This window comes from Bicyclus anynana, chromosome 11 (genome assembly GCF_947172395.1).
Source record: "Bicyclus anynana chromosome 11, ilBicAnyn1.1, whole genome shotgun sequence".
Classification (NCBI taxonomy): domain Eukaryota; kingdom Metazoa; phylum Arthropoda; class Insecta; order Lepidoptera; family Nymphalidae; genus Bicyclus; species Bicyclus anynana.
The window spans coordinates 6411533-6429151 of NC_069093.1; the positions used below are offsets into that span (position 1 = coordinate 6411533).

At 34.5% G+C, this 17619-nt stretch overlaps 1 protein-coding gene across 2 annotated transcripts in view; it reads left to right on the forward strand.

Annotated features, from left to right (window-relative positions):
- LOC112048596 (putative inorganic phosphate cotransporter) overlaps window positions 1-17619 on the forward strand; it is a 58071-nt gene that overhangs the window by 20332 nt on the left and 20120 nt on the right. Inside the window, exon 1 of one of the 2 annotated variants that reach the window (XM_024086200.2) lies at window positions 2727-3002. The exons of the other annotated variant lie outside the window; for it this stretch is intronic. Coding sequence (XP_023941968.1) covers window positions 2969-3002 — 34 coding nt within the window. The 5' untranslated portion in view covers window positions 2727-2968. Of the gene's footprint in view, window positions 1-2726; window positions 3003-17619 lie in introns of those variants that run through there. 2 annotated transcript variants of the gene reach the window in all.

Below are 17619 nucleotides of genomic sequence, written 5' to 3' on the forward strand. Positions count from 1 at the left end.
TCCCATCCCATTAAATCTTCGAAATTCAAATTTGAGGTCGAAGGGCCTATTGAAGTCGGGGGGCCTTTTGGGGACGGGTGCCTTTTGGGGTCGGGAGCCTTTTAGGGTCAGGGGGCCTTTTAGGGGTTGGACCCCGGAGGACCCCTGGTCTTAATTTTTCCTTCTAAAAAATTAAGACCAAGAAGTTCGTTCAAATAAAATAACGGCTCTAGACTGTGGTGTTTGTATGTCTTTACAAAAGGCCTACAAGTATGTACAGCATTGGACATCCATCAGCTGTTAATGATGATGATGATGAGGTACAATAAAACGTATTTTATTTCATTAAATATCTTAATATATAAATGCGAAAGGTCATTCATCATATCTCAAAAACTGCTTGACGTACAAACACGAAATTTGGCAGGGTGGTAAAACTACCTCCCTGCCAAACTTAGATAGTAGTGGTCTGCTAAGAACGAATTTAGCGAGAGGGCCGGATTAAAGAGGTCTAAGGGCGGACGAAATCACGGGCGTCCTTTAGTATTATATATTTTACAAATGAAAAAAATACGTAAAAAAGATTGGTTCTTTTTAAAAATGTCTTATGAGGTTATAATGAAAGAATATTAAATTAAACTTTAATATTAGCATAAATGCATGCTAAACTTGACCGCTGTGTTACAAATAAAACTGGTTCCATTAACATATGCCCCGGAAGTGTCTTAGTGACATAACATATAATAAGATCTAGGTTTCGTTTGGTTTTGTTGGTGTAATGTTAATAATTATTATAACAGCCACCAAAAGAGCTATGATCCATTCAATTTATTTTAACTACGATATTAAAAAAAAAATATTTGCTCTATATATTTTTTTTAATATCATCAATATTCCCATTCCCCTCCAGTTATTCGGGAAAGACTGTGTTAGGAGTGGGTACGACAATAGACCAACGGGGCTCGAACCACCACCCCTCGGTGATGAGTCCGACCGCTCTTACCTTTGAGCTATTGAGGCTATTAATTTTTAAAAATATATATCAGCTACAAGCAAACACCCGCGACTTCTTCCGCATAAAATTAAGATTTTCAGTTTTAGTTTGTTAGTTAAGTTGCACCTCCTCTATCTTTAATTGAAAGTCCCATTGAAACTGATTCAGTCGTTCTAAATATTAGCCCATACAAACAGATATACAAACAAAAAGATAGATAAAGAAACAAACAGATATACAGACGGACAAACGAAAAGATAGATATACATTTTTTTATTCATATTTCTCCTCCAAACAGGAGGAAAGCTGAAAGCCTGTAAATTATATAATAGTCTGTGGTTGCCAGACTTTCGTGATTTTATAAAAGTTCATATGAAAGTTTAGCTTAAGCTCATATGAAAGTTTAGCTTAAGCTCATATTATATAACTAATAAAAAAATAAATGTTGTAAGTTAAGACGGGGGTAGCTGATGTTCTGAGTGCGTTCCAGGAAGGCTGTACGTATAACAATCCGCCTTCATTAAACCTTTCCTAAAAATGTTAATTTAGGTATTTTGTAGTATTTTTCCGTGGCGCAGTAGGTACTATGCGCAGTGGGTTTACAAGACGGAGGTCCTGGGCTCGATCCCCGGCTGGACCGATAGAGGTTATCTTAATTGGTTCAGGTCTGGCTTATTTGAGGCTTTGGCCGTGGCTAGTTACCTTACCGACAAAAACGTACCGCCAAGCGATTTAGCGTTCGGGTACGATGTCGTGTAGAAACCGAAATGGGGTGTGGATTTTCATCCTCCTCCTAACAAGTTAGCCCGCTTCCATCTTAGATTGCATCATCACTTACCATCAGGTGAGGTTGTAGTCAAGGGCTAACTTGTAAAGAATAAAAAAAAGGTAAAATTGTATAATTACTCGTGGATAGAGATGTGGGTTGTGTATGTAAACTATTTGTTTTTAAATTTACTTTAAGTTTTGTAATATATATTATTGTACACAACTGTTTTCGATCCCAAATAAATAAAATAAAATAAAAAATAAAAGAAATATTGTAAATAACTTTTATAGGTTGCGCTATTCGTGTTAAATGAAGTCGTTTACTTATCCCGGTAATAGGGATGATTACAGTTTTTTAAATTGTATATAAATTAAGAGTACGCTAATAGTAAAGCAATTTTGTAAAAGTAACAGGGTATCTGCGATCATTACTTTCGGAAATACAGGGATTTTAAGGGCCAGATTTGGCCAGATCCTTGGAAAACGCTCCATGCAAAATGGTACGATTTAGTGACGTCGTTGGCTCGCTGATCGTTAGGTTTGTATGGGCGTTCAAACAAAATTACTAATGTCTTTGTTATTTGTGCGTTTATGTTTATAGATCATATATTAAAAAATGTCACATTGAATGTAAGGAATCTAAAACTGTATGAATTTTTATCTAATTACGATAAAAAAAATTCAATAGATTTTGAAATTTTATAATATTATTTATTTTGCAAATATCCAGACGCTCTTTGCTTTTTATGTATATATTAGTTAACATTGACCTTATTTACCCGAATGTATCATAAAAATCAATATATTCAAACCTAGTCATCATCCCCATTCTCGGATCAGTAGGATAAAATAAAATATTCACTAAGGCAAAAGAAATAACTTTTATAAGTTGGGCTGTTCGTGCTAAATGAAGTCGTTTACTTATCCCGGTAATTGGTTCTGCGCGCGTTCGCAGGAAGGCTATATAGAGGCGAGGCGAGCGCGCGCGACTCGATTTCACGATTGCACCGCGCACGAACTAGCGCGCATATCGACGCGTGCGCTAACCGCGAACTTTATCGTTTACGTGTATAACATCGATAACTATTGAGTTTAAATGAAAGCTTGTGATATTATTACGGACATTTGTTACTGTTGAACTTTATATATATGTTAGAAAAGACGTATAAAATAAAATACGAGTGATTTTATTGACAATTAAGTGGTGAATTATTGATTTTTTGCAAAATGTTGACCGGCTGGCAGTTGATTTTGTCGAAATGTAAGTATTGCTGTTAGCGAAATTATTTTTATACTTTTTAATTACTCGTACTATATGTAGTTAGTTAAATATTTTTAATTTTCGTTTTGTTTTTATTCATTTAGGTAAATTATACTTGAAGTTTTTTTAACTTAAAGAATTAGAAAGTAGGTATGTATTCGCATTAGATCTTAATTCAGACCCTTACACAATTGCTTTTGTTTCTCTTAACCTACGAGTAAGATGTTTTTCATACGATTGTCATATGATTTTTGCAAATCTGCTAAGATTGAAGAAAAGCTTCTTCAATCTTGGCTTTATATCATATTCAATTATCCGAGAAAAACTGAATTATCAGATATCCGTAAGTTGAGTACGCGATCCTTAAAACATCCTTGGTTCGATTCCCGGTTCCGATATATTAAGATTATATAATTAAAAAAAAATCTTAAATAAAATAGGAATGCTAAATCATTTAGCGGTATGATTTAGCATTCCTTAGTTCTTTTGCTAGCTTTGCTTTTGCCTTATAGACATTTTCAGTTAATAAAATTCATTAAATAAGCTACGAGTAACTTTACACTAAGAAAACATGAAAGTAATCCAACCTTTATTATTTGTACTTACTCTTATGGCATACTAATAACTACTAAGCGGATTTATGTAGATACTACTGATACTTGCAAAGATCGCTAGGATCCTTTCTAACAAAAACAATGAAAAAATATTAAAAGAAATAAATAAAATAATTTCTTTAAATGTAAAATCAATTTTCAGACAGGAACAATAAAAATTCTTAACGGATTTATTTATTCTATAATTAAAATATGCGCCTGTGTGTTAGTTATAAAATAATTAATTCACATTTTGCATACTCGCTCCCAGAAACCTGTTTTAACAAATGCGTAGAAATTATCACATTATGACAGGCATTATTTAATTATTAATTAAGTGTAAACTAATCGTCACCTGTTAATGTGTGAATAATTTACTTACCTGAAATCCTATTTATTTGGTTCCTAATTGTGATGAATGACATATTTTTAAACCTATGTTTTAAAAAATACTTGAATTCTTTTCTTTTTTTACGCAAATAAGTAGTTAGTTACATAATGATATTTGATTTATTAGTAGAAATATGTTTCTTTTATTAAGAAAAGGAGATTTTCTTGTAAGAATTATTTACTTATTTTCTTAATTTATTCTAAATACTAGCTGACGCCGCGCGGTATTACCCGCGTGGTTCCCGTTCCAGTAGGAATACATAATATATAACCTATAGCCTTCCTCGATAAATGGGCTAACTACTAACACAGAAAGAATTTTTCAAATCGTACCAGTAGTTCCTGAGTTTAGCGCGTTCAATTAAACAAACAAACATATATATATATATATATACACTATATAGTATTTATATATATATAATATATATATATATATTAACGGGAACCACGCGAGTGAAACCGAGCGGCGTCAGCTAGTACAAATATAATTGTAGACGAATGCTTATTATGTCTGTCTATGCTTCACCAAACTAATTCATTTCAATAACCAACCAAGCCCACCAAACCAATAGATGACGATATCCATGATCAAGGGACATCGTTATCCAGGATACCTGGATGTCATTTAGGAGGATTTCCTCTTACAATAAAATAAAATCAAGATAGGACCACTCGAGAGAGTTAAGCCATAGAGTCTTAAAACTGATTGGTATAGAAATTTCCGCGACGCCTTTCCTAATAACCAATACAAACAATAGGTTTGGAAATATACGTAAATCTTCTATCAAAATCGTGAATGAGGTCGCATGCTGAAACTGGGCATTATTAGGTAAAATGAGCAGATAAAATTAAAATAAAGCATGAACATAAAAACTGTTTAAGGCCACGTTGCGAAAGTTGTCGGTTTCAGCTGATACCAATCTTAGATTGCTCTTACAGCGTATTTTTGTTTGTATAGTAATTTGCTTGAACAAATTGGTGTTTGCCCTCCCTCCCCCCTCATTCTGAGAGGAGACTCGAGCTCGACAGTGTGCTGAATATGGGTTGATAATGATGATGATGATGAATTGGTGTTAACTCACTTGACCCTGTCTGAACTGTCATGAATAAATTGGGTTTATCAATTTTGTAGGTATTTAATGAGATGTGTCGTTATAAACATTTTAGTGCTCAATATCTAAGATTTTTGAAATAACACTTATTAATTTAAAGATAAATTGATTAAATGAAAAACTATTTACTTTAATTTTAAGTTTTCGAATGATTATTATCACCATTATCTTAAGTTTAATATTATTACCTGACGTTTCGAAAGAGCTTGTAAAGTAAGCCTATTTGAAATAAATGATTTTTGACTTTGACTTTGACATTTCAAAACTAAAGCCAGACTGTTCTTTGTTAGACTCAGGTTCGACGACATATGCCTGACCTTCCATCTTGAAGAAAAACTATTGTAAAATGAAGTAATATGCTTAACACATCCCATATAAGGCTCCGTCTACTTTTCTCTACTTGATTATAAATTGTGGTTTTTGATAAAGCCAATTTTGAAGAAAGCTTTATTAAATTAAAATCTGACGTAATGGAAAAACGACAAATATTCAAAAAGAACCAAATTCCACATGGACAAAATTGTGAACATCCTAGCTCCTAGGACCAAGTAGAAGTGAATAATAATTTAATCTTAATACATAAATGCAAAAGATCATTCATCACGAAGTCTCGAAAACCGCTTCATGTACAAAGCTGAAATTTGACAGGGACGTAGTTTATAGTTAGTAGGTAACCACTAAAGTGTTTTTCAGATAGCGTGGGTACGGCGACAGTCGCCTGTATGACGTTGATAAAACGCACTATTATCGTGAATCACGGCAAACTTTTAAGAGTGAAATGAACTGTCACCCGCACCATCCTATATGAAATGAACTGTAAGAACGAATTTTGCGATAGGGCCGGATTAAGGAGGTCTAAGGGCGGACGAAGTCGCGGGCGTCCACTAGTCTCAAGTACGAAGGATTTATGAAACGGGTACAATATGACATAGCAGTCAATGGAAGTAATATAGTTGTATCGGAATGTATTGTTTCTATAATTTCCGCATGAGAATAGATCATTCACGCTTCATAACTAACTAATATGCATGAGAAATGTGATATGGTACCAATGTTTGTTTTCGCAATATCATGAGGCCCTTTGTAAGCCACGTGAGGGATTCCACACTAATCGATCGATAGATTGATCAAACAAGATTGCGAATCTGCAATACGTACTTTAATGCCTATGAATGAGAGCTAAACCTTTCTCATTTTCAAGTTGAGCTGAGAGTTTGTCAGCCCTAATTATATTTTCACTACTCTTGCTCAAAAACACTGTCATATTACCACTCCACAGCGGGGCTAAACAAGCATACTAGCCTCTAGGGGCTAAAGTAATTTTGTTTTTTTAATTCTTGTCTGTTACGAGTACTAGCCTACTATAAAACGGAGGAGGTTTTATTCGAAAGTAAAATCATTATAAGTAAGGCGCCGATTGTTTTGAAAAATAAATAAAAAACTTTAAATTGAAATGAAATGCACCGTTCTTGTCTGTGGAATGCGTTTATTTTTTTATTTAATTTTATTGAGTTGCGAATAGAGCGAGATTTGAAGACATGGGACATCCTTTACGGTGTAATACCTTTGCCTTTTTCTCATGTGAAAAAAATAAAATTAAAAAGCGAGAATTTAAAAAACAATTGGCATGAATAATACACACTTGATTTTTTTCAGAAATTCATTGTAAATTTGTGACCGTAACTTACATATTTTTCAACAATAATTGCTATTGTTGTCTTCATCTAGTGAGAATGGTAATCTGAAATTGGAGATGGATGAAATTTTCAATCTGTTACCATCAGAGTCGAGACGCATTTACTTAAATACTTACGATACCTACGAATACCTACGAAAAATTTAATAAGTGGAGAAAACAACAACGAATGGATTTACTTACGAAAGGAGTTTTTTAAACTATTATGTCTCACGTTTACCTCACATTCATTATTCTTCTTTTCTTCAGTAGTCGGAAATTATGTTACCGGGTAAAAGCATCTCCCTTAATATCCAAAATTGTAGACTTTGTACATTTAATTTTCAATTAAAATAAATCATTGAATATTGTACTAAATTATTTTATTTCCTCGCAATCGTAGTGAAAAACAGAGTGTAACACGTGGGGCTAAACCCATTATAAACTCGGTTTCTATTTAGGCGGCCCTCGCCTTATGTCTCGGGCCCTAAAAATACCTCGTATATAATTTTAGTCCCTTGTAAAACAATCTACTATTATAAGTGAATAACAAACATGTTTGGTATTAAAATAGTAGATTCTTATATACTGTGAAGATGAATAATGAGTATGTGAAGTAAACGTGGGAGATAATAGTTTAAAAAACTCCTTTCGTAAGTTAATCCATTCGTTGTTGTTTTCTGCACAATAACTATACAAAACATGCCCACGTGGAATGTTGGCAAGAATACTGGCTGCATTTCCGCACTGGACTGCCAGACTTATCCTTTGCGCAAAAAATGAGCAAGTACTTATGTCGAGGCAACTAGCCGCGGCGAAATGATTCGGTGAAATTTTTAAACTGAATTATTTATGTAATTAAATGAGATACCGAAACAAAAATATTTTCAACTTCTAAATCGAACCAGAACCATATTATATAACAAAGATAATAAATTATATAATTTTATAAACCTACCTAACGTAGAAGTCAATGTTCTTTATTTTTTTGACTTTGGAAAAATAAAATTAACCAACAGCAGCAGCGAATAAATAATGCCAAATAAATAAAATGGGTTTTGTTAAACAGCATTTTATTAATTTGGCATTATAAATAAAATCACATAAATAAAGTAAGTAGTTTGTCGACTCGAAAACCGGATTTTCAACAAGCAAGCAATTAGCTTACACGCTCTAGACAATGTAGTGAATTTTTATAAGCAATTTGTTGGGCACCGTCATTAATTTCGGTGGTTTTTATAGCCATTAACAAAGAATTTGGAGGCACGCATTAGTGGCTCAGAGTTATGCAAAGAATAACAAAAAAAATCACTCAGATTTATGCAAAGAAAAACAAAAAAAAAGCACAAAACTTACAAATAGCAGTTTCGTAAAAGAATTTAATTCATTTTTAGCAGTCCGTAAAATCTTTGAGTATGTTTTATAATAAAAATAATGAATTTCGGCTCTAACCTCAGAATTGAACCTTGTATTATATTAGCCTTATTAGCTAGAATCAGAAATGAGGAGATCCGCAGACAAACCAAAGTCACACAGCTCAACGAGTCGCGAATCTGAAGTGGCAATGGGCAGGCCACATAATTCGAAGAGCCGATGAACGTTGGGGTCCCAAAGTGCTGGAATGGCGACCCCGCACCGGAAAGCGCAGTGTTGGTTGACCCCCCACTAGGTGGACCGAAGACATTAAGCGGGTTGCAGGAGCCGCTGGATGCTGGCGGCTCTAGACCGTTTTGGAAGTTCATGCAAGAGGCCTATGTCCAGCAGTGAACGTCGGACATCGGCTGATAATGATGATGGTGATTAGCTAACTACGAGTATGTGTAATTTAAGAAATTAAATATCACGTGTCTCAAACGGTGAAGGAAAACATCGTGAGGAAACCTGCATACCTGAAAATTTTCAAGTACCTAACGTACCTAAGTAAGGCCTTAAAATTCACACGCTTTTACTATCTGACCATAGACACATTCAAGGGCCAATCGAGTCACGTAATAAAGGATTTAAATTAACTTTCCTCTATGGTGTCTTTGGGAAAATCTATCATTTGTACCGCCTGCGCGGTAATAAACATGAGGCGACTGATTTACTGCATTAAGGTGAAAGGGACTTGTAGCCCGTTCAACGGCTCTGCAGTCTGTCTGCAAACTAATGTTAAAGCATAGAATACACGATACCCCAATCGTTACTACTAATTGCATGTATGTACTTACTTGTGCCTACCTACAAGTGTTAAATAAGTTTCCATCAATACACATTTTTTTTTGCGTGCCACCCTTGGAGTACAGAGGAGGTTAAGTGTCGACAGGCAGGAGTCAGCAGGGATTTTTTCTTCCTGAAGGGGAAAGAAAAAGAAAAAAAAATAAGTACGCATTATAATCGATTTCAAGAACTGTATTGGACTCTTATAACAGAACTTGCCTTACCTAATCCATGATAGTGTTAACAAATAGTCAAACTTAACGTTTCAAAACTTCAAAAGTGCTTGTAAACAAAACTTTCCGGTAACTTTAACCTAGTTCCTACGGTAGGTACATTACATAAATCAACTCAAACAAAATATATTTGAAGGTGACAAGCGAAATTTTGGGTTTCGGTAGCTATTCGTATGTATCATAAATCAAAAAATCTTTTCAACAAAAAATTAAACCGACTTCAAATTAACAAAACAAAAAAGCGAAAAATAACATCGTACGTGCTACCTTCTGATCACTTTGAAGGCGGTGCCAAGCCAGTGACGTATTAATTAAAACTGTTTCTGAAAGAACCACGGGAGAGAACTGTCTTTAAATTCTAAAACTTTATGATTAAGTTAATGCATCACTGTGTTGGCACCGCCTTAACACCGCATGAAGTTAGTTATCCAGTATTTTCATAATTATGATTTTTTAAATTTTTATACCCCCTCTCTCCCCGATAATTGAGATCTATAGAATAATTATGTTTCTTAAAAATTAAAGAAGTTCTTCATCTTCTATTTTTGAGATTTTCATTCCCCTATCATTTGTTCTTGTGTACGCTCAGCAGTAGATTTAGCACCAGAATAAGTACCTCCCGCGAAGGTCTCACATGCTTCAAACATTTTAGATAGTTTAGCTTATCGCCTTATATAGTCTGGCAAGTTCGTTGATGACACTCCCATGATATGCGGGCGACGGGGGGAAAGACTGCGCGGGTGTGAAATCGTGCGTGCGGGAAGTGAGGTGCATCAGTCGTTTCATTCATCGCTACACGCCCCCCGGCCTGCGCGATCCTACGATACTATATTACGATTTCTGCTGCACGGTCCGTTGCGAAGTGGGCGTCACCAAGGCGGGGGTGCTTAAGGTATATTTAAGAAACGTTTCGTGGTACTTTCGAATCGTCGTAGTTTTGGGGTAGGGCAGGGGTAGGGTAGGGTAGAGAATGGGTAGGGGTAGGTAGGGGTAGGGTAGGAATAGGGTAGGGATAGGGTAGGGATTTTGAGAGACAATTTCCCTCAAGAAAATATAAGAAATCGTGTCCCTAGAATCGCCAGTCTGTTATTCATTTCATTCAGTCCAAAAACATCGGTTCAAACTCTATAGTATTATTGCCCATCTATGATGATAAGATCGCGAACAAACTTTCATCTTTTATAAAAAGATGAAGGTCTGACCATCTCAGGCTCTCAGTCTAATAAAAGTGCACGCACACGTTAATTGTTTACGTTTTATAATAAATACAAACACGTGTCTCGAATGCGTATATTAATATTGTTTCATCATAATCAAGCCTTATTGCTTATGGATATTCACTGGTGATAAGGAAAAGCTACTGCTTTAACCTACGTTCCCACATTAATAATAAATAATTGCTGATATGTACGCAATGCTACGCAATCAGATTTTTTATTATGCACTAGCGGACGCCTGCGACTTCGTCCGCGTGAAACTCGATGTAGACTTTTAACTACCCCTACCCTACCCTACCCCTATCCCTACCATACCCCTACTATGAGAGAGTCATCATCTATTTCAATGGCCAATCACAGGACCAGACTTCCCTCCTTATAAAAAAGGAGATATGGAGCTTAGTTCCACCACGATGTTCCTTTGCGGGTCGGTCGGCGTTTACGAGACGAGATTTCTTTTGTTGTTCTGTTCCTGTAACCTTGTTAAGATAACACTAATCTTTAATTAATTAACAACACAAGTTACGAAATAATGACCTCTGTAGGTAAATAATTGTGGTGATAATGAAAGAAACCAATTTGTTAACTAGGGCAGTATATGTATAGACTAGTTGACACCGCGCGGTTTTACCCGCGTGGTTCCCGTTCCCGTAAGAATATGGGGATAATATATAGCCTATAGCCTTCTTCGATAAATGGGCTATCTAACACAGAAATAATTTTTCAAATCGGACCAGTAGTTTCTGAGATTAGCGCGTTCAATCAAACAAACAAACAAACTCTTCAGCTTTATATTATTAGTATAGATTACGAAATTCCTTCTTCATTATAGGTTCATTCTAAGTCTCAGGGTAGATAGAGCATTTTGCACGTATAAAGTGCACGCCACGTATTCGTAAGTATACATATAGGTACTTGTACGTATATATTCTGTGATACAGATTATCGTTCCTCCGTGATCCCTAAAGTTTTTAGCCAAATAAAATATAGTCAGGGATCCATAGAACATTTTTTACAACTGATTACTAACAAGTTAATTTTTCGTGAGTAGCTTCATCTCGATGAGATGATCATCTTTTTTATTTACGAAAATTCTTAATTCTGGTAGCTAACTTAGTTATCAGGAAATGAAAATTTGTACCACGCAATTTGTAAGACATTGTGGCATAGTTTGTGAGTAGTTAGGTACCCACCTATAGGTGAGCCGTGATAGCCCAGTGGTAATTACCTCTGCCTTCGAATCGGAGGGTAGGTTCGATTCCTTTCCGGGGCGTGCATCTCCAACTTTGAAATATATGCATTATAAGAAATTAATTACGTGTCAGAAACGGTGAAGGAAAACATTGCGAGGAAACCTGCATACCTGAGAATTGTCCTAATTATCTTGGTGTGTGAAGTCTGTCTCTTCTCATTCTGAGAGGAGACTGTGCGTCTCAGTGTGCAGATTATGGGTTGCAAATGATGATGTGTTAGGTACATTATACCTTACGTATATAAAGCACGATGCATAATAAATAAATATGAATACATGACGTTGATCGGTTTCTTGTTAAAGATCTCAATTTCGTGTCCTGTTGTCACCGCAAGCTGATACAATAAATTTAATATTCACAACGTAATTCCTCGGCTGCACTTGTTCAAACATAACTTCGGTATTTTTTGAAATATGTAAGGCATTTGTTATACAATTAACATGACATAGAGTTTGGCTAATAAAAGTTGTGAAAAATGAAAAAAAATCATTTAAACAAATTAAAATTGAACATCAAACGAACTTACCAAATGAGTTATTCCAATATCTGCACTGTAATATTTAGAATGTACTCCGATTTTTTTTTAATTTGGCGGGTGATTTCAGTCTCTACTTTCATTAGCCAAACTCTACCAGTAAGTGCTTAAAAAAGTTATATTTTATTAGCAATAATTAATTAAGTAACAAAATAATTTATTATTTAAAACAAGTCACAAAAAACGTATTTATTACTTTGCTATTCAGTAATTACGTCTCTGCATTTTGTGTAGTAAAGGCAGGCATGTCTTGTATGAATTTTTTATCGTAACAAATTCCGACAATGTGCGCCTGGTCTTATGGCGTGGAAGACCACCGCCAGCCTGTCTGCCGATGGCAAGCCGTCCCGCCCCGCCATTGGCCGACAGGATCGTACGACACCGGAATGCAACGGCGGTTCAATAGAAATCTGCGTGAACACCAACAAAAACTAACACTTCTAACGAGTTTCTCAATACCAATGCCAATTTAGGTGATCGAGTCGGCGGGAGCGTGCCCGGTTTCTCCACATTGCAACTTTTTTGCACTGCATCATTATGGGCGAACGACACTGATGATTCGGGCGGACCATAGTGTGACCAACTCTACTGGAATGCTGGGACACTCTTTTGTAAAAAAAATTAAAAAAAAAACCCTAACGTGCTCGTACCTAGTCATCCACCTCGCGTATTTTGTATAGCGATTACTAAATAACGTTTTTCTAATTGTGCGTTTTATTAATATGTCCATGATATACCATTTTGAAATCCTTGAATCTCTTGATGAGCCCTTGAATTTGATCCGTATATCGCAATATGAGATTTTTTTTTTAAATCGAGTCTTTAGCGTCTTATAGTCGTCGTGTTGTTTTTTTTTTCGTCTATAGCCATCATAGCGTCTCATAGTCGTCGTGTTGTTATTTTTAATTTCACTTATCTAAAAACACTTGGGTTATTAAGACAAATCTAACGATATCTTAATTACATAAATCCGTTCAGCGTTTTCGAAGATATGAGGTAATAAAGAATATTACATACATACATACAAGATACGCGCGAAAACACAACCCTTCTTGCAGTCGGGTATTAAAAACAGACTTTACACAACAGATTTTGTGATAGAACATCTGATCAGTTCTTCTGTGTAAAATACTGCCTTCAGTAGCAGTATAGAGAATTAAGAATTAATAGTTAAGCGACCAATGACCATGTGTGATAGAAATGATATTAATTTTACATCTACAAAGTGTATTGTCAAATTGAGATTTTGTAGTACTTAGCATTTCCTTCTAGTCATCTAATGAGATGAAAAAAATTGTATTGCGCACGGCAACAAATTTATTTTATTGCTTAGCATTCGACACGCACTCTCGCCGTAAAAATCAATTTTGCTGCCTAGCTTAACACAAATAACTATTATCGATTATTCAGAAACTGCTCAGTTTCAACTTCCTCTGTTAATTTCGTTGGTCGAATCTACAGATTAAGTTAAATGTAAATGTAGAGATGCACTTTAGTAATGAAACGACCGAATATAAATCAGTCAGGAACTTGATAAATTAACAAACTACTTTATTACTTTCAGTTTCTTGAACAAACTGTTTAAAACTCGAGATGTCCTGAACATTCTTGGTACTGATGGACACCGTGTCAACAATTTGATAGTTTCTTCAACGGGAATTTTAACGGGCTCTTTTAATATTCTACAGCAGTACCAACCTAATGAAACGGAAATATTAAGTCCATTTCTGTGATCCAGCGATGACGGTGTTAATAACGAGTCCATTGTTTTGGCTTCCATCTAAAAGTTATTAAATGCTTTAAGAGATGGGTGACATAGTATTTCATTAGTGGTGACGAATCAACCTACGTTAACTATGACATAGGCCTAATAGTACTAGTAGATAATCATCTGGTTGACTTACCTGGAAAGTGTGCTTCTACAAGTAAGTAATCTAACAATTGTAATGTGACTCAACCTACGTTAACTATGTTAAAAGCCATATGGCTAAAATAAAGGCTATGTTAAATACAATCATCTGGTTGACTTACCTGGAAAGTATGCTTCTACGAGTAAGTAATCTAACAATTGTAATGCGAGTATTTTATGTAGTGTATTAAAAACGAGTTATTTAGCGAAAACACTCGGCGCTCATACGCTGAAACTATTGATTCTACGGAAAAAAATATTGAGACATAAACTGTAGGACTTTTTTTCTAATTTATTTTGTACATACGCGTTGTTATCGTGAACTGAATCGGAAAGTATAAATTGTCAAAAAACTGGTTTTAGATGGCGACACAAATGGTGCCGCGAACCATTATCACATCAATCAATCATAGTTTACAATTGTTAATTTAGTAACCGTAACAAATGTTGTTGACACCATAAGCTGTAAAGTGTAAATAGTAGTTTACTAAATGATTTCTGCAACCATGATGTAAAGCAAAAACACCAGCCTAATTCCAACGAACACAATCAAACAACCTTGAAGTTGCACATCGAAAAAGAAATCAATTATTCAATAGACAATTTCATTCTTATAACCACGACATCACATAAAATGCACAACATCTGAAAGAACCACGTAATGTACGCAAGTTGTTGGAGCCAACAATAGAATAACCTCGAGAGTCTTTACGGTACTCAACGGTCAATCACATTGTGTTTCAACAATTCTGTGCTACAATGAGTTGGTATAAAAACTACGTTGGGATCGTTGATCAATGCATCGATTTGACAATATCAGCGCTCCCAGCCTCGACACGGTAGAGTGCGCTCTGGACGTCATAGGTATACCTTAATAATTAAATTATACAGCGTGTTCCGTATATTACAAAAATATATTTAAAAAAAATACATATTTTATTCAACTTGCCCTGACGGTGGCACGGATGTACGTATCAAATTATACAAGTTTTTAAACATTTCGTCTAAACTTTGAAATTTTAAGTTTTTTAACCGACTTAAAAGGAAAGGAAAGAAAAGGAAAAAAGGGAGTAGGTTCTCAATTCGACGCGTATGTTTTTCTTTTATGTTCATTACCGCATAACTTCATCATTTCTTAACCACTTTTAAAAATTATTTTTTTGTTTCAAAGAGTACAGTAAAAGTACTTTTAGATTGGTCCCATTTAATTTTCATGAAAATCTGTTCAATAATTTTGTGTTAAAATTAAAATAACATTTCGTCAAATTGTGGAAGTTTTTAAACATTTCATCTAAACTTTGAAATTTTGAGTATTTTTTCAGTTCTAGTGACAATATATCATTGAATATTTTGAAGTAGGTAGCTATCTACTTTTAATTTTGATGGCATATTCTCTTCTTTTTAAGGCATTTAATTAAAGCTTGTTTGAAAAATATACTCGTATATGTACCTACAATTATTCTAAATAATTGTCAACATATTTCCTTTGTTTTTCAAAATACCTACTGAAAAAAGCTGTTGTTGGAGCTTAGATAAATATTTTTTTTTAAATAAATTCTATATTAATTTATAAAATAATTATCATCTATACATATATCAGTTTGAGGATTTTTAAAAAAGAAAATTAATTTGCACTGCTGCTTTGCTGCATAAAACCTTGATGGGAACTGTAGATATGTATAATTTGTATTAGCATAATTGTTGCAAAATATTTACGTGCAGCATTATTTGTAAATTTTGCATATACATCATCAAAAAGTAATCACCTATGATTATATTGATTTAAGAATAGCTTAACACTAAATGACTGCTATTTTTAACTCGGAAATATGAACAAAAATATTTGAAATGTTGGCATTGAGACACGGTCTGTTTAAATTTGTGCTCATAATTATTTGAATTATTAATCTCTTGTTATAACTCAAATAATTATGCTATATTTTGTTTGTGATTGTTTATTTTAAAAGATAAACTATTAAGTCCTATAGTTCTAAGCCTTAATTCTTCCTTAAAAGATATTTTCAGTAAAAAATCTTAGTCGGGAGTTGGTAAAAATGTTAAAAAATAGGCATGATGTTCACACCTCCCTGCCTCGGAGAGTATATGTTAAGCTGTCCCGATTATGATCATTAACAATCAACATTATTATCCTTAGCTCGCCAACCAGCATTAGAGTAACATTGGCGAGCAGCACGATTATTCTCTAACGATGTTTTGTATAACTCGCAATTGTGAGTTTCGAATTCACCGCTATCTTTCTCATTCTATAGTAACGTGTTAAACAGAGAGAGATAGAGGTAAATTCGAAACTCGCACTTGCGAGTTATAAAAATATCGTAACAGAATAGTCTAGCAGGTCGAAGCTCCTAATTCACTAATAAGGGAGGTCTGGCTATGTAATAGGACGTTTAATTAAGCGGTATAATGATGAACTACTAATACTAAGCTTTTAGGTGGCACATCTCAGTAGAATCAGCCTTCCGAACCGGTAGTAGAGTTAACAGACAAAATTGATGTTTCAAAAGTCCTTGAAAATAAGCTTACTTAAAGTAAACGAATTAAAAAAATTAAATGATACACCCTGTAGTTACTACTCGTATGTTCATTCTGCAGTATTCGCAATTCCCATTGTCCATCAGAACCAATCTCAGTAATTAAGTATGACATGGACAAGGTTTTTCTTCGCAAAATTCCTTATTATCTACGTGATGGGTTTCATATTATTAAACGGAAATTTATATAAGGAAACAGAATGTAATGCATTGTTTAGAAACTAAACAAAGAAGACGTAATTGAAGAGAAACCAAGTAATGTTTAGCGGAAAACGATCTAAATGGCAAACGCACCAAAGATAATGTAGAATTGTCTGAAGCATTTGACTAGCTACAGTATAAAACTTTAGTGTAGTAAAATGTTAAAACTAACAACAACATCTAGAAGATTCTAATATGTAGGTACTATCACATTAATACCGTTATTGGAAATGCGCACCACAATTGATACAAAAGTCCGAAACCCATTTTAAATATTTACGCGTGAAATTATGTTTTTCACAAATCCCGCATGAACCATGTGTTTATCGGAATTAAAAGTAGACTATAAATTGCTATATAACCTCCTCTATCTTCTAGTAAGAGTCCCATAAAAATAGTTTTAGCCGTTCCAGAGATTAGCCCAGACGAACAGAAAGACAGATAGACAAAAATTTAAAAAGGTTTTATTATGTTTTAGTATCATGCAAACCAAATAGCTATAAGCACTTCAAAAACACAGTTTATTTGAAATCACAGGCAGACAGAAATCACAGATCTAAGGCTTTCAGACTAATTGGACAAGAACGGGAGTATTGATCATAGTGAACGAGAATATCCCACTAATATGATAAACGCGAAAGTGTGTATGTTTGTTTGATGTTTGTTACTCTTTAACGCCGCTACTACTGAAGCGATTTGGCTGAAATTTGGAATGGACATAGATTTTATCCTGGATTAACGTATGGGC